The sequence below is a fragment of the Copadichromis virginalis genome, linkage group LG14 (assembly GCF_057382275.1).
Source record: "Copadichromis virginalis isolate Kocher_CV1m ecotype Utaka linkage group LG14, C_Virginalis_male_GT1.1, whole genome shotgun sequence".
Classification (NCBI taxonomy): domain Eukaryota; kingdom Metazoa; phylum Chordata; class Actinopteri; order Cichliformes; family Cichlidae; genus Copadichromis; species Copadichromis virginalis.
In genome coordinates this window covers 5,186,296-5,206,570 of record NC_140631.1, presented here as the reverse complement: position 1 = coordinate 5,206,570, position 20,275 = coordinate 5,186,296, and the positions used below count along the sequence as shown (strand labels likewise).

Below are 20,275 nucleotides of genomic sequence, written 5' to 3'. Positions count from 1 at the left end.
GTTAGGGACAAATGCAATTGCATGGCAGGATGCTATAAACGGACCAAAATTCAGTCAGGAGAACAACTGAGATAATCCATCCACAATACGAGGTTAGTCATTAATATACTGCAACAACATGGGAACAGAGCAGCTGCGAGAGAATTCAGCATTAATGAATCAATGGTATGGAAGTGGAGGAAGCACCGTTTTTGGCTTTCCCCATATTCCAAAAGTGCTTTGACTCTTTGCTATTACTGTCACCCGGCATAATTTGCAGATAATGTTGTTTGCAGCCGCTGCAATGCTTTCGACCAAAACAGGCGCAACTTGATGACACCATCAACATGCGCTATCGCGATAGAGCGGTATAGTCAAAATCTCTACCGTTGGCCCAATTTATATAATTTCTACCATATACCGTTTATACCGCCCACCCTTAGTAGCCTGTGACAAAAACACATAATTTGTTCCCAGTTCTCCAGTTGAATCTTTGAAAAAATGCCAAACATAGCAGTTTGACAGCTAGAAGATACTATTTTTTTCTTTTCTTTTTTTTAATGAATACACTTTACATACTTAAAAATGCATCATTATAAGATTATTACCTAACACGAGACCTGAAAGATGCATCTGGCTCTTCAGCTGATCATTCCATCTATCCATCTATTATTCACTGAAGCTTCATCAGAAATGGTCTAATTTGAAGGGTAACTTTTCTTTAACTATTCTTAAGAAAGGGGAAACGGGAAAGGTGGAGGTATGCTAAATTACACAAGAACTGGACTAATAATTAGTGACATCAGGTCTTATGAAGTGATACACAATTTCAGATTTTTGGTTTAATTTGTCATCAGTATGTAGAGTGGAGGTCAGGAGTGATAGTCTAATGCAATCTTTACCACAAGGTGGAGGCACTGTTATGGTTTGCAGCTCCATTTCAGCCATTGGTATTGGGGATCTTATCAAAATGAAGAGAATTATAAATGTTGAAAAGTACTGAGAGATTTCGATCCACCGTGCATTACCATCTAAAAACGTATTTGATTGGAAATGGCTTCTCTCATTCTTCAACAATGATGCCAGAATAGACTGCCAGTCCTTTTGGCATCATTGCTTAAGCATACTTCAATTGAAAAACAGACACAGTTATGGATTGACCTCCCCAGAGCCTGGACCTCAACTTTAATTTGACTGTGGTATCATCTTGACAGAGAAAAGAACAAAAGGCAGCCAACGGCCAACAATATTCCTGAAGACTACTTAAAGAAATTTAAAGAAAGCTTGCCTAAGAGAGTTCAGGCTGTGTTAAACTGTAAAGGTAGCAATATTGACTTTCAAGCCTGTTAAAATTGTAAAAACTCAATTTTCCCCTTATATACTGTATTTCCATTTATTTTCTTGCATTTAAAAAATGACTACACCCATTTCCAGTTTTCCTGGAAAGTCATAAAGAAATGAAAGCTGGCTCAAGACATTTGCACTGTACTGTATACTTGAAATAGTCTTTAATGATTTTTTTTGTTTTCTTGTGAGATAATGGACTCCACAGAACTGTACAATATCATGTTTTAATTATATTTTCTTACTGTGGTTGTGCAGGTTTAAGTGCTGGTGGAATTTGAGATCACCTTTTTTTTTTTGTTTGTTTGTTTACATGTTTCTTATAAGTAATCCCTAACTACTAAACTGCACACATCACATGAAAGGGCAAATGTTAGAAGTTGGACAGTTTAGGTGATGTCTACAAAGCGTGTGGATTATAAAGGAAAGCTTTCAGAGGAAAACCTGGTCTTATTAGGGGAAATAGCATATCTCTAACCTTAGATGGTAGGTTTCATTTCTAGATATTTATAGTATTTATTAAAGCTTCCAAAATGTGACCACCCAGATTTCCAAAATCCTATCCCAAAGACTGTCTGCTCGTAGACCAACGAAGTGTCTCAAAGAAACCTGCTTCCAGGAGAAAAAAATGTTGGTGTAAATGTATCAACACCAATTGAGAAATGTTACATAATGGGAAAGTTTTTAGGATAAAAATTTGACCTTGTATTTTCACATTTTTACTTTTAAGATGTTTTCACTTGTGTTTTAAATTTACAGTTACCTAAAAGTAAAAAGAAAAAAAAAATTTTGTGGTAAACATGTTGCAAAACCTGCTGAACGAGCAGTTTATTACAAAGCAGAGGACCAAGATGTCTCATTCTCAGCTGTCCTGTGTCCACCACATGGATTTGTAACCACAAAGCACCTGTGATTCATGAGCAAATCACTGCAGACACAAAATCCCTCATTCTTTCAACCAGCAAAAATGAAGTTGAAAGAGAATTTTGTATATCTGCAACTGCTAACGAGTTATCCAGCATAAATGCAGTGACCAGTATGCTTCTGTGACATTAGTATTTGCTCAGATATTTGACAAGCGTTCAGTCCACATGCCAGCAGTGTCTTCTCACTTAGTTTCTACCAGCATTGTCAGTTAAAGAGGACTGTTAGTTAGTTCAATTTTATTTATATAGGGCCAAATCAGCCTCAAGCGCTTTATATTGTAAGGTAAAGACGCTTAATGGACCCAGCAATTAAATTACCTCTTTGAGTGAACATTTGTCAACAGTGGGAAGGAAAGGGCAGAAACCAGTTGGGTGTGATGGGAGGAAAACAACATAAAGACACACTGTGGAAGAGAGACAGATATTATTGATAACTACTGATTTAATGCAGAATGCTGAGTGAAAAAGGTGAGTGAAGAAGAAATGGTACTGGTCTCCAGCACCATTGGCTTATTGCAGCATAACTAAGGGAGGATTTAGGGTCTCCTGATCTAGACCTAATTATATGCTTTAGCAAAAAGGAAAGTTTTAAGCCAAATCTTAAAAGTAGAGACGGTGTCTGTCTCCCAAATCCAAATTAAACTGGTTCCACAGAAGAGGAGCCTGAAAGGTGAAGGCTCTGACTTCCATTGTACTTTTAAATACTTACTGATCCATTTAGAAAATCTTTCTTTACTTCTACTTTCTATGGACAGAATAAAGGTGTACAAGCATGCACCATGTGTGTATTGTAGTAACAAAATTCAGTGTAGGTTTGAAGTAACTGGGTCAAATGAGAGACAAGCCATGATTTAAATGTCAACCTACACATTTTTCAATATTTTTGTTCTGTAACTGTAAATTTAAAACACAAGTGTGGGGAAAAAAATACAAGTAAATATGAATGTTTTGTACACGTTTCCAAATTTTATTCTAGAAGCACTGACATTCTTGCAACATATTTAACTTGATACCATGAGTCATACTGTCAGAATCCTCGAAGCACAGGCCAAGATGGAGGAATGTTACCCTCTTTAGCCCTAGCTAATCAATCACCCAAAGACCCAGACATTTATAATTTATTTGAAAATCATATATTTGGCCTTGCTTACCCTAATAGAAAAAAAAACGCACACACAAAGTTTAATTTGAGAGACTAACATTTTGGTTTTATTTTATACTAGAAAGGCTAAAACCCTGGTCGAGGTGTTGTACCCCATTCCCACCTACACACAACTTGACTAATTGATCAAGTTGATTCCAAGAATAATGGCAGTGCTCCCCTTGTTTATGTAACCCAATATGTGTCTGTATTTCTGAATAGGCATAAGTGACTGGCAGTGGAACCACTCAGGGCCACGAAAAGGTAATCCCGTAGCAGAAATAGCAGAAATCCCTAATTATTTAAGCATAACCTCTGCAAAACATTAGTGGCCAGTTTTAATTCATGTTGTACCATGTCACCTAAGTACAAAGAGATTTTTTTTTTTTTCTTGAAGCACTGGTACAGTTGAGGCTATTCTCATGTGTAGATAATAGATATTTTGCTAATGTAAGGTTAAATTTCATGAAGCAGGATCAGTAGATCAATTAAATTAACCACAAAAAGGACCATAGCACTCGGGGTAGATGTGCACTCCTTTACATTTCATCACAGGCCATCTGCTATTACCGAGCTGTCATTTCTGTCTGGACTTCGAAATTTAGATTTTCTTTTTGAGAACGGATCACAAATGACCCAGCAATGTGCCAATTATCTGTGGGCAAGAGTGAAACTAGTCAGTGATCCTAAGCTTACCTAGGCCTGCTAATTACTGGTCTAAGACCTACACTGCAGTGTGTGTCCAACCTTAGGAATATGCAGAACTTAAGATGTCCTTAATATGTTTCTGTTTAAATTTTTTAATTATAACATTAACAATAATTAACTGGTTAGTCTATTGATCCTGCTTTTTGAATTTACCCCTCAGGTGAGTTGACGGTAGGAGAGATTTTAAATAACTCCTTCCAAGTCCTAATTGACAACTCTCATAAAGGTAGGTTTCTTCAAATATATTACCACAGTTGACACTATGTGATAATGATGTATTGATATTTTCAGTCACCCACAGCCGAGGAGCTGAGAGGGCTGTTGTCTCCTTGTTTTGAAAGGGTAATATGTATCTATAAGGCTGACCAGCCCTAAATGTGTTTTTTGTTTGTTTGTTTTTTTCTTTTCTAATACAGATGCCAACAACTTACACAACAGCTCTGCGGCTACGACACCTGTCACCAACTCTGCAGCCAACACCTCTGCTGTGAACCGCAGTGTCAATTCCAGCAATGCTGTTACCATCACAGCTCAGATTAATACTGCCACCAGCACCGTTAACATTACATCGCCAGTTAACCTGCAGCACCCTGTCACCATCACTGGCCCTGTGAACCTGACCTCTGTTGGAATCCCTACAACAGCACACATGAATATTGCCCACCCGGTAGCTATCACCACTCCTATGCCCATGAATATAACTGGGCCACTCAATATTGCTATGAGGCCCATGGAGTCTATGCCTTTTCTTTCCCAGGTTCTGCCATCCTCCCCTCCTTGGTAGATCTTTTGTTCCTCATGTAACAGTTAGTGATGTTTTAACTGCCTAATAACGGACAAAGCCATTAGATATTAGTAAAATCTCCCTCTAAATGAGTTGATAGTGTACTGGGCATAAAAAGGTGAACTAATGTGTCACGTAGATGGTAACCAATGATTGTTACTTACAGAGGTCAGCATTATTACAACATTATGTGGTAATTATGAATTTTATTTTTAGTTAATACAGAAAATACATATTTTTGTAACTTAGCAATGGTCAGAAATTAATTAATCAGAGTACTAGCATGTACATAAATTGTTCTTTTATAGAATATATATGCATTTTGTTTTATGCATTTTACCTTAGGACATTAGTAGAAATGTTTTAATAGGGGAAGACTTTGTTGATTGTGAGTTGTTTGTTTTGTTTTTTTGTTTGTTTGGGTTTTTTTGCCTAATTCAGTGAACCTGAAAAACCACAGTCCTACATCATATTGATGCAAAATCTGTAAATCCAATAATATGTCCAATAATATTGATAAATAGTTGTCAAACCTATTAGTTGGATCCCTGAAGGCAGAGCCAGTCTTACATGTCCATGTTTTAAAGAGCTGTCATTGCTTGCTTTCAACGTCACGAATGAGCTCTCATGCTCAGGTAATTCCAATTTGTTACATCGTCATCATTTAACCAGATAACATGTGATTTCATAGTTTGGGAGAAGTGGAAATAGGTTTAAGCCAAAGAATTTTATAAATGTAATTTTGCCCATGAATGATATTTTCAAAAAGAAGTGGGGGAATCTTTTAACCAGTATGGAGATTTTTTTTTTTTCATCTGAAAACCAGAGAGAATAAATTGTTGCCTTTAAAGAGACTAACACAGTAGATGCTAACGTGTCCTGGTCATCACACGATTACGCTCAAATGTTTCCAGGACCCAGTATATTGCTCAAATATGAATTCTACTTTTTGTACCATTTTAATGTTTGATAATGCTAATATTGATGTATTAGTCAATTGTATTACTCACAGTTGATCATGTGAACAGTTTTAATTACACCTATAGACTCAAACCAAAAAGTAGGTTCTTTCACTTAAACATGGTTTTAAATTATTGGGCAGTTATTACACTTCCAGCTGTTCCATGTTAAACTACTTTGTATTTGCATTTTACCCTTTTACAAATATGTATAATTTTACTGTAATGGTTGACATTGAGCAAACTCAGTGCAGGAGTCTTTACCGTAAACGCAATATACTGTAGGGAGGCAAACCATTTAAGATCGTTATTGTCAAGTTATTTGACAAGACACTGTTGATCTTATCAGAGTGAGAAGTAAAAATTATATTGTGCAACTGGACATCTTAAAATATGGATAATGTGTGATGCTATACTGACATTTAGGAAATGTCTTAATATTTGTGTTGCTTCTTCTTTTCTTTTTTTTTTTGTCCTTTTTAGCTGATTTTTATTTTAGTGGACTTCTCAGTATTTTATATTTGATATGTTTTAAAGTTAAAACAAGATATGTTTATTTGGAGTATGTTTTGATAAATTTTGCGCCCCTCCCCAGTAGAATTTCTACAGTTAAAGTTGCTGGAAGCACAATCATTCCTTACTGCTGGAGACAAGTTTATGTGGAACTAAGTTTGGAGGGGTTGTATTATTTTGTATTTGAACGTGACAGGTGAAAGTATTGCTTCCTGAAAAATGTCACTTAGGCTTTGCCTGTTAAAATCCTGGTATTATCAAAAGTCAAACATTAAATTTAGCTTTTTTTAAGACTTTTTAAACGTGAAAGCCAAAAGAGAAGACATTACATTTAAGTGGCGCAGTCCCAAAGTTTCTGTGGTGTGTTCAGTTGGTTAGATTTTTAATTTAGCAGATAGTGGATCCCATCACTGTCCATCATTTGTGTCAACATGTCAGACATTTTACACTGACCTTTTTTCTTTTTCTTTCCTTTCAAACCAATAATGTAAAACACTATTTTATTGCCTTTACCCATGGTAGATAAAGCCTTTCTATTAACTACATGTTATTGGTGCAAAAACTTCATCAACACTGATGTGGCCGTCCAGCCTGGAGAGAAAGGAGAATAAGGAGTCTTATACATAAGCCTGGTGTCACTTTATTTTTATTATGAGAAAAATCCCACTAAAAAGGAAAACATGTTTTACTTGCTGCAGTTTTTATACAGCTGCAAATGTCCAAAAACATTTGGACGCACTCACAATTTTTTAAATTTTGCCCTTTGTACACCATCTCACTGGATTTTAAGACAAATAATTAGGATGTGATTAAAATGCAGACTTTCAATTTTAATTTAAGAGGTTTTACATACATTCTGTATTAACTATTATGAATTACAGCAGCTTTTTTTACAGGCCCCAATTAGACAGCTGACAAACAGTTTCATGGCAAAGTGACACCTCTTCTTTGATTATTTTTAGCTGGTAAATTATCTGGACATCATTACAAATGTTGAATTTGCATGTGGTAGTTATTAACCTCAATATGAGTGGGAGTCAAACCATTGGTTACACTCAAGAAAAAGAAGACCAGGTTAGAAAACATTTTGGTTTTGTCTTGGACAAATAAAACCAATGTTATCATTTACCAGAATAGTAGGAAGAGATCCGAAGCATACTACATAATTTGTCAAACAAAGCCTTGGCACGGGCATGTACGGCTTCCACAAATGTTTATTGATGACGTGGCTTCTGATAGGATTAGTAGGATGAATTCTGAAGTGTACAACTATACTTTCTGTTTCTATTAATGGCAAATAGATAAGGTTGCAAGGTAGACTGCAAAACCAGCCCAAGAGAAAAAGAAGTGAGATATGTTCATTGGCCAAACCAGTCACCTGGTGTCAATTCATATTTTCAGTTAGTAAAGACAAAACTGGAGACCTAGGCAGATGTCCACATCTTGGTGATGTCCATGGGTTGAAGACTTCCAGCAGTCATTGACTGCAAACGATAATCATTTTTATTACCGTTGCTAAACATTAGTAAACACATAAAGCAATACTTTTGCTAAACTATTGACTTAAGGCAGAAAATGTCCATCTTAATCACATCTTGGTTATTTTTTTTAATTTAATTATATTGGTTTTTAATTTTTTGGTTTCAAAATTAAAATTGCCAGTGTGGTGCTTTAAGCGCAACATAATAAAAATGTTATTCAAATGCTTGTGGATTTAACTATACCTTATCCCTCCAATACGGAATACTGAGTGTTGTCTGTCATCTAAGATTACCAAAATAGGAAAATGGTCATAGTACAAAGTTATCTACATGTTGTCCACTCCAAATGGTGCTACTAATTAGAGCTTGAACATGAAGCCATTAATTACTTCTAGAATAATCCCCAGTGCAATAGTATAGTAGGACATTAGGTCTTGCTTGTATTTCCATTAGCCGTGGCACAGTGTTAGTAATATCAAACTATAGCAGCACAGATCAAACCTGTCAGCAGAGAAATGTTCTCGATGTTTGTAATTTGTTTAGGAAAGTTATCTGTTGCTAGAAAGAGAGAAATAAACTACAGCCTTATTCTGTGTAAAAGAGTTTTCTCTGTAGGTTTCATATGCTTCCTTATTTTATTTATTTTATTGTTGTTATTGTTTTCTTGTCACTCTAGCAACCTAGATAATTGGGATAATTAATAAAGAACATTTGCCATTTGCCTAGGTGTAAACAAAAGATCAAGATGCTAAAGGATGGGTGTTGTGTTACTGATGTTATTACTTAGTGGTTTTGACAATTTGCAACCATGTGCATGCAGCATCCACTAAGTTGCCCTTAGAAGTTACAGGCTCATGACTCTAAATGTTTACATACCTTTTCCTGCTGTTTCAGCCATTTAATTTTCATTTGTGCCCCCTTCAGTTGAGACTTGTGAGCTTGCACATATTCTGCTGCTCTCTTGGGCAGGAATAGGTTTACAGAGCACATTACATCTGGAGATGTCTGCTTGATTGTTTGAAAGGGTGAACATGTTTCCTGGCTGTGAGTGTCTTGAGCAACATGAATATACAGTTTTTTGATACTTGGATTTTGTAGTTTTTTACCCTTTTACAGTGTAGGAACTCCGTAGCACCTGCAGTAAATGGTAAGATATAGGGACTACAGGACAATGGTACATAGAGGGGCATTCCAGTTTGGTGTAACTGGACAATGACTGTCAGTCCCACTTCACCTGGCTCATCTGTATGTTGTCAACTCAGTTGTTTAGCTCATTAATTTCATTTTATGTATGCTAACAGTCCACAAGGGAAGGTGCTTTTAATTTTAAATGGCATTATTTGTTGAAAATATATTTCCTGGTTCTTTTGTTTGTTTGTTTGTTTGTTTGTTTGTTTGTTTGTTTTTATGTTGCCTGTGGATGATGAGTTGATTAGAAGGTAATTAGAAGGGTGAAGACTTTTTATAAAAACACTAAAAAAAAAAAAAACATACAGGATGAAAGCTTAGTATGTGGTGTCATTTGTCCTTCTTTAGTGGCTGGTTAACAAGTGTGCCTAAAATACTTTACAAGACTTTTCTCACACATTGATACTTCCTCTTCTAGTTAAGCTGTGCAAGAGAATAGCCTTGTGAAGGAATCCTTCATTAGTTCAAATGGCCTAGGGTCCTGCATGGCCAGTTTTTGGCTTTGTTCTTTAAAGCTAACAATAATGAACTTAATGTTTTCTACTTAAGGACTAATCTTGAAACGCAAAGTGATTGATCTTTAAAAGCGCATGCTCCTGTTAACGTATCATTGACATTTCTCTGTGTGGTTTCACTTTGTAATCCAGCCTAATATGAAAAACAATTTGTTTGGCCAAATAATTATTTGAGTTTTGTTTTGTTTTTTGGTGAAGTTTGTAATTTGGCAGATGTGAAGGCAAATGAATGTATATCTTTGTATAAACCATTTAGTTCAGAAGACATGCTAGTTATGACACACAAGGAAAAAAAACTTTTATAAATCCTTTTTGTATTAGAACATTAACAGTGGTAATTTTTGTATATATGAAGATTAGGCTTTCTGATTAGCAGAAAGGTAAAACATTCCTACATTTTTTTAAATGTATGTCCATTGAGAATAATTATGTAAACATATTTCCAATGTTTTATGTGCCTTTTATTTTAATTTGTTTAAATAAAAGAAAAGAATCAAACTTGTTTGTGGACCGTCTGATACAGAGGAATTTCAGTGCTCATTCAAGATAAATTTCTGGAGTGATGCAGATCATCTAGATGCGAGAAGTTGTAGTGACTAATAATTTTTGTTGCTTTTACTAGATTTAGTTGAGATTTCTGAAAGGTTATCTTTGTCGCCCACAACACAAATAAATAGCAGAAAATGAGTAGATGGAGTCGCTGATCTTTTGCAGTGGAGTGGCTGCTTTGAACTCCCGCTAATCCTAACCCACCAGACAGGTGTCTGCACTCATCATAATTTTGTCAACATGAAACTGTTCAGTAAATCTTGGCATCGTTATTATTCTTCACACAAACCTTTCTGTGATGTGAGGATTGCCAGCCTAACTACAGCTCACACTTTATGTTATCTGCACTCAGACTGGATGTTAGTCCGCGCATGCTACACTGTCACTTTGACAGTCCAGCCGGATGAACCTGTGACACAGCTGCATTCTGAGCATATTTCAGGAACACATCAGACTCTGCAGCTGTCAATGTCAACATCCAGAGCCTTCAGGAACTCATGGCAAACCTTATTCACCCCAGGGCCTCTGCCACCAAGAAGTTGTTCAATTGCCTCATTGGCCTCACCCCCCTGTGATGGACGAGTCATCCCCCTCTGCTTCCTCTATAGAAGATAAGGAGGTCCTCCAAGTATTCCTTTCAACACCTGACAATATTCTCAGTTAAGGTCAGCAGCGCCCCACTGTACACAGATCAGGCTTTCCTCTCCTGAGTTGCCTGACGGCTTGCCTCATACTCTTTGAGGAATGAGGCTACGCATTATTATAATGGTGATTTTTCTTTTACAAACAACTCATGAGAATTTCAAGCTGTTTTTAACACCGACACTGGTCTCTCAATCTCCCGTTGGGTAGTTGTGAGTTTCTCCATGATGTTATTTACCTTCAGTTCCGTGGTCTTTTCAGTCTTTTGCTCACAGAGCAGATTCTGAGACCTCACGACCGCAGCCAACTGATCCGCGATGTAATCCAGCTTCCGCCCAGAGGTGTTGTTCCAAGTGGATTCTTCCCTGATGTAATTCAATATACGCTCAGAGGTGTTATTCTGAGCCTTGACTGCAGCCGTTAGCTCCTCCAAGCTCTTAACCATGCTGCATTCAGTGAGCCCATTCTGAGAAGCCGCACCTCGTCCCATCATTTCAATCCCAGCGGGCAGCCTTGGGGGGGGGGGTTTGAACAGCCGGTTCCGCTTTCTTAATTCTCCGATAAGCCAGGGCCAAGCCAGCTCCGATCAGCAAGAACCCTGTTATCATGGTTCCGAATAGGTAGATATCTTCAGCGTCCTCGATCGACAGTCCCGCCAGGCACACGATCCTCCATGTCTGTCACCCGTCCATCGTGTATCCGGCAGGGAAAGTCCCTCCAGGGCACTCGGGCTCTCCCGAGCCCAAACTTCTCATTGACAAAAGGGTGTCAATAGCATTCAGAGACCAGTTGATCAAATCGTATTCACTATAGCTACTGTACATTATCTCTTACACTTTAAAGTATTATTAGAATAAATTATTATTATTATTATTATCATGATTAATATTATTCTTATTCTTATTATTAGCTGTATAAAGTGATACATTAAGACTGCAGCTTTGACATTTCTGATGTGTACCTGGAGTAGGTGCTGATCCAAACTTTACTGTGTCGTGCTCCTGGCTGCCTCTAGATGGTGCATCTGTGAAGGAACTGCTGGCGATTGAGAAGGAGGGCTTTTCATCGGTGCTCACACACTCCTCCTGGGGCTCTGTCTGGCTCCTGTGGTTCTGTTGGCCACTGTGGGGCCATATCGTGGGGGCAGTGGGGCAGTTCTGTTGGGCACATGCATTTACAGTGCTCTCGGGTTCCTTCTTAACCGTTTCTATCCATTGGCTCTGGGAGGCTGAACCAATTCCAGAGGCCCATTAGGTTTCCTACAGTTCTGACATGGTGTCACGGTGCATTTGCAAAGAACTAGCCCTGATGAGTCCGCGTCCAGAGTTGGGACCAGGAAGCAGAGTTGCAGTCTTACACGCCTCTCTGCAGCTTCTCTCCTCCTGCTACCCCCCAAAAACCCATCTCCATAGAGACTGTGTCAGCTTCCAAAAAGACAAAAAACAAACTAAAAGCCAGCAACAAACAACTTAAACATAAACAATTACAAAGAAAGAACAATACAGTATCCACATCTGAACCAAAGAGTAAAACAGTGAAATGTGGATTATTAAATATTAGGTCTCTCTCCTCCAAGTCTCTGTTAGTACATGACTTAATAATTGATCAACAAATCGATTTACTCTGCCTTACAGAAACCTGGTTGCAGCAGGATGATTATGTTAGTTAGAATGAGTCGGGGGTGTTGATTCATTTAAACTACCAGAAATCTTGAAGCACAGGCCGAGGGGGCGGTGTGGCAGCAAATTTTCACACCAGCCTATTAATTAATGAAAGACCAAGACAGACTTTTAATTCATTTGAAAGCCTGATGCTTAACATTGTCCACCCCAGCTGTGAAACTCAGAAATCAGTCTTACTTGTTATCATCTATCGTCCACCTGGGCCTTACACAGAGTTCCTGTCTGATTTCTCAGACTTTTTATCTGATTTAGTTCTGAGCTCAGATAAAATAATTATTGTGGGTGATTTTAACATCCATGTAGATGCTAAAAGTGACAGCCTCAACATGGCATTTAATCTGTTTTTAGACTCAATTGGCTTCTCTCAAAATGTAAAAGAACCCACCCACCACTTTAATCACACTCTAGATCTTGTTTTAACATATGGCATAGAAACTGAACATTTAACAGTGTTTCCTGAAAACCCTCTCCTGTCTGATCATTTCCTGATAACATTTACATTTACCATAATTGATTACACAGCGGTGGAGAGTAGACTTTATCAAAGTAGATGTCTTTCTGAAAGCGCTGTAACTAAGTTTAAGAATATAATCCACCCACTGTTATCATCTTCAATGCCCTGTACCAACACAGAGCAGAGCAGCTATCTGAACACTACCCCAACAGAGGTCGATTATCTTGTTAATAATTTCACCTCCTCACTACGTACGACTCTGGATACTGTAGCTCCTGTGAAAACTAAGGCCTCAAATCAGAAGTACCTGACTCTGTGGTATAATTCTCAAACACGTACCCTAAAGCAGATGACTCGTAATCTGGAGAGGAAATGGCGTGTCACAAATTTAGAGGATCATCATTTTGCCTGGAGAAATAGTTTGCTGCTTTATAAGAAAGCCCTCCGCAAAGCCAGAACATTTTACTATTCATCACTGATTGAAGAAAATAAGAACAACCCCAGGTTTCTCTTCAGCTCTGTAGCCAGGCTGACAAAAAGTCAGAGCTCTTTTGAGCCAACCATCCCTTTAACGTTAACTAGTACTGACTTCATGAACTTCTTCACAAATAAAATTTTTATCATTAGAGAAAAAATTACCAATAATCATCCCACAGATGTAATATTATCTACAGCTACTCTTAGTACCATTGATGTTAAGTTAGACTCTTTTTCTCCAATTGATCTTTCTGAGTTAACTTCAATAATTACTTCCTCCAAACCATCAACGTGTCTTTTAGACCCCATTCCTACAAAACTGCTCAAAGAAGTCCTGCCATTAATTAATGCTTCGATCTTAAATATGATCAACCTATCTCTAATAATCGGCTATGTACCACAGGCCTTCAAGCTGGCTGTAGTTAAACCTTTACTCAAAAAGCATCTCTAGACCCAGCAGTCTTAGCTAATTATAGGCCAATCTCCAACCTTCCTTTCATATCAAACATCCTTGAAAGAGTAGTTGTCAAACAGCTAACAGATCATCTGCAGAGGAATGGTTTATTTGAAGAGTTTCAGTCAGGTTTCAGAGCTCATCACAGCACAGAAACAGCTTTAGTGAAGGTTACAAATGATCTTCTTATGGCCTCTGACAGTGGACTCATCTCTGTGCTTGTCCTGCTAGACTTCAGTGCAGCGTTCGATACTGTCGACCATAATATCCTATTAGAGCGATTAGAACATGCTGTAGGTATTACAGGTACTGTGCTGCAGTGGTTTGTATCATATCTATCTCATAGACTCCAATTTGTGCATGTAAATGGAGAGTCCTCTTCACACACTGAGGTTAATTATGGAGTTCCACAGGGTTCAGTGCTAGGACCAATTCTGTTTATATTATACAAGCTTCCCTTAGGCAGCATCATTAGAAGACATAGCATACATTTTCATTGCTATGCAGAGGACACCCAACTCCATCTGTTCATGAAGCCAGATAGCACACACACCAATTAGTTAAACTGCAGGAATGTCTTAAAGACATAAAGACCTGGATGGCCGCTAACTTTCTGCTTCTTAATTCAGATAAAACTGAGGTTATTGTACTCGGCCCTGAAAATCTTAGAAATATGGTATCCAACCAGATTCTTACTCTGGATGGCATTACCTTGGCCTCCAGTAACACTGTGAGGAACCTTGGAGTCATTTTTGACCAGGATATGTCTTTCAACGCACATATTAAACAAATATGTAAGACTGCTTTCTTCCATTTGCGCAATATCTCTAAAATTAGAAATATCCTGTCTCAGAGTGACGCTGAAAAACTAGTTCATGCATTTATTACTTCCAGGCTGGACTACTGTAATTCATTATCATCAGGATGTCCAAAAAACTCACTGAAAAGCCTTCAGTTAATCCAAAATGCTGCAGCAAGAGTCCTGACAGGGACTAGAAAGAGAGAGCATATTTCTCCTGTTTTGGCTTCCCTTCATTGGCTTCCTGTTAAATCCAGAATTGAATTCAAAATCCTGCTCCTCACATACAAGGTCTTAAATAATCAGGCCCCATCTTATCTTAATGACCTTGTAGTACCATATCACCCTATTAGAGCACTTCGCTCTTGCTCTGCAGGCCTACTTGTTGTTCCTAGAGTATTTAAAAGTAGAATGGGAGGCAGAGCCTTCAGTTTTCAGGCCCCTCTTCTGTGGAACCAGCTTCCAGTTTGGATTCAGGAGACAGACACTATCTCTACTTTTAAGATTAGGCTTAAAACTTTCCTTTTTGCTAAAGCATATAGTTAGGGGCTGGACCAGGTGACCCTGAATCCTCCCTTAGTTATGCTGCAATAGACATAGGCTCCCGGGGATTCCCATGATGCATTGAGTTTTTCCTTTCCAGTCTCCTTTCTCACTCACTATGTATTAACAGACCTCTCTGCATTAAATCATATCTGTTATTAACCTCTGTCTCTCTTCCACAGCATGTCTTTTATCCTGTCTTCCTTCTCTCACCCCAACCGGTCGCAGCAGATGGCCCCGCCCCTCCCTGAGCCTGGTTCTGCTGAAGGTTTCTTCCTGTTAAAAGGGAGTTTTTCCTTCCCACTGTCGCCAAAGTGCTCATAGGGGGTCATATGATTGTTGGGTTTTTCTCTGTATCTATGAAGCGCCTTGAGGCGACTTTTGTTGTGATTTGGCGCTATATAAATAAAATTGAATTGAATTGAATTGAACTGATGGGCTTTCCTTGGAAAGAGAGGCCCCCTGGGAGTCACTGGGTGTACTGCAAGCTTTAGAGCAGGGGTCAGGGGAAGAAGTCCTTTCTAATGAGGCCTGAGTTTTCATGTCCTCTGATGCTCCACTTGATTGTGTATTTGCTTTCTGCTCAAAGTGCCACTCTGTTGATGAGGCCTTATGTTTGATGGATAGGTGTCGCATGATACTGCACTGGAGAGCGATGACATCCTGAATCCAGCTGAAACTGAGTGGGGTTTCTCTCCATAGCAGCCGCTATGATTAGCAACACAGGGGCACCACAGGGGACTGTCCTCTCCCCCTTCCTCTTCACCCTCTACACCACAGACTTCAGCCACTGCACAGAGACCTGCCATCTTCAGAAATTTTCTGATGACTCTGCGGTGGTTGGATGCATCAGCAGGGATGATGAGACAGAGTACCGGGCTGTGGTCGACTCCTTTGTCACGTGGTGTGAGCAGAATCATCTGCAGCTCAACGTGGCAAAGACCAAGGAACTGATCGTGGACTTCAGGAAGACCAGGAAACACTTGACCCCTGTTTCAATCCAGGGGGTCAGTGTTGACATTGTGGAGGACTATAAATACCTTGGAGTACACATTGACAATAAACTGGACTGGGCTAAAAACACCACAGCACTTTACAGGAAGGGCCAGAGTCGTCTCTATTTTTTGAGGCGACTGAGGTCCTTCAACATCTGCCAGAAAATGCTGAGGATTTTCTATGAGTCTGTTGTGGCCAGTGCGATCCTCTATGCTGTTGCATGCTGGGGGAGCAGGCTGAGGGTCGCAGATGCCAACAGACTTAATAAACTGATCCGTAAGGCCAGCAATGTTGTGGGGATGGAGCTGGACTCCCTCAAGGTGGTGTCGGAGAGGCGGATGCTGTCCAAGATAAAGACAATGTTGGATAACACCTCCCACCCACTCCATGACATGTTGGTCAGTCACAGGAGCTCGTTCAGTGAGAGACTGAGATTACCGAAAAGCACCACTGAACGACACAGGAAATCATTCCTGCCTGTGGCCATCTCCCTGTACAACGCATCCACTTAACACACTGTTTGCTGCTACAGCTACACATGTTTCTTTTCCAAATATTTATTTATAAGTGACTTATGTATGTATGTATGTATATATATGTATATATTGTACTATTCTTAGTTAGCGTATTGTCTGTCTTGTCTTAATGTTGGTTTAAAATGGAGCACTGTAACAAAAAATAATTTCCCCCAGGGATCAATAAAGTATTCTGATTCTGATTCTGATTCTGATTCTATGTCGGGTCAGAGCAGAAACTGTAGAACTCTCAAGCTCTGCACCCTGAACTTCATCCTCAGGCTCTGCTGCCTCCTCCTCTCCATCGTTCTGCTCCTCTGAGGGGGTTGGGGTGGATGAAGTGTTGGAATTTGGAGTCCCAGGTCGGCTGATTGGCCTGCTGCTGGTTCTGCGGTCCAATAGTTGTACCTGGGCCACTCGTAGACCAGGACCTGCAGCTCCGGCCCCCGGAGGAAGACCGTCAAGCTGCAGCCGGCCAGCGTTGAGCTGCAGCTCCACGGATGGAGAAGCAGAGCGCTTGGAGGAGGATTTCTCTGGCAGGTCGTTGGTCTGTTCAGACTTCTTTTCTGTACATAGACACACAAAAAAACCCAAACACTGATTTAAAAAGCCATCTCTTGACCCTGCTGTCCTACCTAGTTAGAGGCGAATCGCCAACCTTCCTTTTATCTCAAAAATTCTTGAAAAAATAATTTTTAAAAAGCTAACAGATAATTTTCAGAGGAATGGCTTATTTGAACAGTTTCAGTCAGATTTCAGAGCACAGCACAGAAACAGCTTTAGTGAAGGTTACACATCATCTTCTCATGGCCTCAGTGCAACGTTCAAAACTTTTGACCGTAATATTTTATTAAAGCAATTAGAGCATCCTATTGATTTCTGCAGTGGTTTGTATCATATTTATCTAAGGTTAATTATGGATGTGCTAGGACCAATTCTGTTTACAATTTAAATGCAGTATCATCAGAAGGCATAGTATACATTTTCACTGCTATGCAGAGGACACCCAACTTTATTTATCTATGAAGCCAGATAACACACACCAATTAGTTAAACTGCAGGAATGTCTTAAAGACATAAAGACCTGGATGGCCTCTAATTTTCTGCTTCTAAATTCAGATCAAACTGAGGTTATTGTACTCGCCCTGAAAATCTTAGAAATATGGTATCTAAGCAGACTCTTACTCTGGATGGCATTACCTTGGCCTCCAGTAACACTGTGAGGAACCTTGGAGTCATTTTTGACCAGGACATGTCCTTCAATGCACATATTAAACAAATATCTAGAACTGATTTCTTCCAATTCCAATCTTTGTGTAATATCTCTGAAATAAGAAATATCCTGTCTCAGAGTGACGCTGAAAAACTACTTCATGCATTTATTACTTCTAGGCTGGACTAGATGTTTTCTAATATTTTGGGACATCATTTTAGAGACAGAACATTACTTTTTACTTACCACATTGTTCATTCTCGCCAATGTCTGAGATGCAGAAGATGATAATTTACACTTTGCACTGTCTTCATGGATTATTGGTTCATTTTACGCAGATTACATAATAAAGTCAGTCTTGTAGTCCTTGCAGTCATATCAAACACACAGGCCAGCACCAAGAAATAAAGAAAAGTGCAAGACGCACTGAAAACGCTGACCTGTGTATCTCAATAATAAAAAAAAAACTATATACATATGTACAGAAATAACTCCTCAGACTAGCCACATCATGATGGTCTCTGTGTAAGATGGAGAGATGTTTCCAGCCTTTCCAGACACAGCGCAGACATGAGGAGTTAGAAAGTTTGCTCCAAAGCACGAGGAAACATCCATATGTAACATCCATGTTCCATATGTCCAGGAAAGGCTTCATTGCTGATCACAGCCGGAGACGTTTCCTTGGTGGAGTGGGGCTCCTGCTGCTGCTCTCCTCCTCTGCAGGCTCCCTCTTTGCACCCTGTGTAAACCTCTTCAGAAACTGGCAGAGCACCGACATGATTACTCTGCCGTCAGAGGTGTAGTCCGTAACTCTCCATCGATTTGTCATTTCCCTTTCCTCTGTGCAATACACAGTGGAAATGACTCTGGTGATGGTGTCGCCATCGACATCCAGGGTGCAGACGCAGTTCCTCTGATCTGCCTTGAGGACAGAAAGATCTGCTTTCTCTGGAAGCAGAGGTGTGAGGAACCATGAATGGAGGTGGGACCCTGCAGGCGGCACCATTAAACCAGCTGGTGAGTTGGTAGGAGGAGATGGAGTGGTGTTCTCCAACTGGCTCTCTGGCACATGGGTGAAAGGTGTCGTCAGCAGCAGTTTGTTAAAGAATCCCCTGAAGGCAATATAAGGAAACGCCTTCGTCCCCGTAACCAGGTTGTGGTTTAACGGGAGGACCAGATTTTTCATAGAGTCCACATGGCTGGGGCTCAAAGGACGGTTCCTCAGGTTGGAGATTAACATCTGGCGTATGCTGACAGGACTCACCAGCTCAGCTACGAGAAAACAAAAAGATCATCTGTGTTAATCGTGACATAATCAGACAAATTACGGATTTAAATGTCAAAACATGGCTTTATATCATCATATGCTATTTCTACACACAGACAATGAGAGGCCCGCAGCAGAACTCACTCTTTATGAAAGCCTTAAGATTGGTAGAAGGTGAGAAAAATGGCTTTGCACTGTAAATGACTAAATTTCATGTTTTAAACCAAAGATCACAGCACCAAACTCTGCTTGTTAGCATGTTTAAACAGTAAAAATGTCCTGCTGATAGAATTCATTTGCAAATTCACATTTTAGCTGCATGTAAATTAAAAATGTACAGCTCATAGTAAAGAATAACTTTGTGTGTTCTTGGTGACTGTGAACAACATTTCATGATAAATGAATGTCATCCATAATATTTGTGAATTATGGACACATTGTCAGTAAGGCTGCATAGAGTTTCAGTGATGTTTAATAATGAATTCATGTTCAGCACTTATTCTTATTTTATTTAAGCATCAGTCTGTTGGAAATAAAACAGCTAAAGTCAGGTGAGAAACCTCCAACCTGCTTATTGCATGCACACAGTTTCAATTTCTCACCGAGCACATAACATACATCTGGACACCTGTACAGACACGGCAATATACAATGCACTCACATAAATATGATATACTTAATTCAGCATCAGTAGCTATAACTGATTTTGCACATAATGCGTGCAAGATCAAATTTTGGCCACATCTCCGAGGACTCCCTAACCTCCCTCAAAATTTCCCAGCTTTATAAACGCAACGAGTGCCTCTGTGAACTCTCACAGCTCCATCATGCTTCTATACAGATTCGTAATTTATTAACTTTATCGTCTAATTCAGGGCCAGTTGCTAAAACATGTAAACTCAAACCCTCCACATACAAAAACAGGACTCCAGGATGACCGCACTGACGTCAGACGTCAGCCTCCCGCAGGTTCTAATGAGTGACGTCGTTTCCATGGCGCGTGCATTAAATTGAGTGTTTTTAAGCATTTTTCAAACAAAAATTGCCCAAAATTGATGTTTCTAAAGTTTGACATATTTCACCTGAAATGTTCACACTCATGAAATCTTCCTCACTTTAAAGCAGGGGTCGGCAACCTTTCTGATG

General features: G+C 39.3%; 2 protein-coding genes and 1 pseudogene across 4 annotated transcripts in view; 2 read left to right on the top strand and 1 right to left on the bottom strand.

Moving 5' to 3' along the window:
- LOC146693265 (vascular endothelial zinc finger 1-like) overlaps nucleotides 1-9,340 on the top strand; it is a 40,690-nt gene extending 31,350 nt beyond the window's left edge. The window contains exons 5-7 of one of the 3 annotated variants that reach the window (XM_085479090.1): nucleotides 3,613-3,654; nucleotides 4,259-4,324; nucleotides 4,515-9,340. In XM_085479090.1, coding sequence (XP_085335216.1) covers nucleotides 3,613-3,654; nucleotides 4,259-4,324; nucleotides 4,515-4,882 — 476 coding nt within the window. In that variant the 3' untranslated portion in view covers nucleotides 4,883-9,340. The remainder of the gene's footprint in view (nucleotides 1-3,612; nucleotides 3,655-4,258; nucleotides 4,325-4,514) is intronic. The other 2 variants (XM_085479091.1, XM_085479092.1) reach the window with 2 other exon arrangements.
- Nucleotides 9,341-12,037: 2,697 nt separating this feature from the next.
- On the top strand, nucleotides 12,038-14,055 carry LOC146693264 (uncharacterized; annotated as a pseudogene).
- A 4,294-nt stretch (nucleotides 14,056-18,349) lies between these two features.
- LOC146693263 (uncharacterized) lies at nucleotides 18,350-19,153 on the bottom strand (the record flags this gene model as incomplete). The annotated part of the gene is made up of 1 exon (XM_085429898.1): nucleotides 18,350-19,153. A coding segment is annotated over one exon (630 nt), but the record flags the coding sequence as incomplete, so codon positions are not given.
- Nucleotides 19,154-20,275: the final 1,122 nt, after the last annotated feature.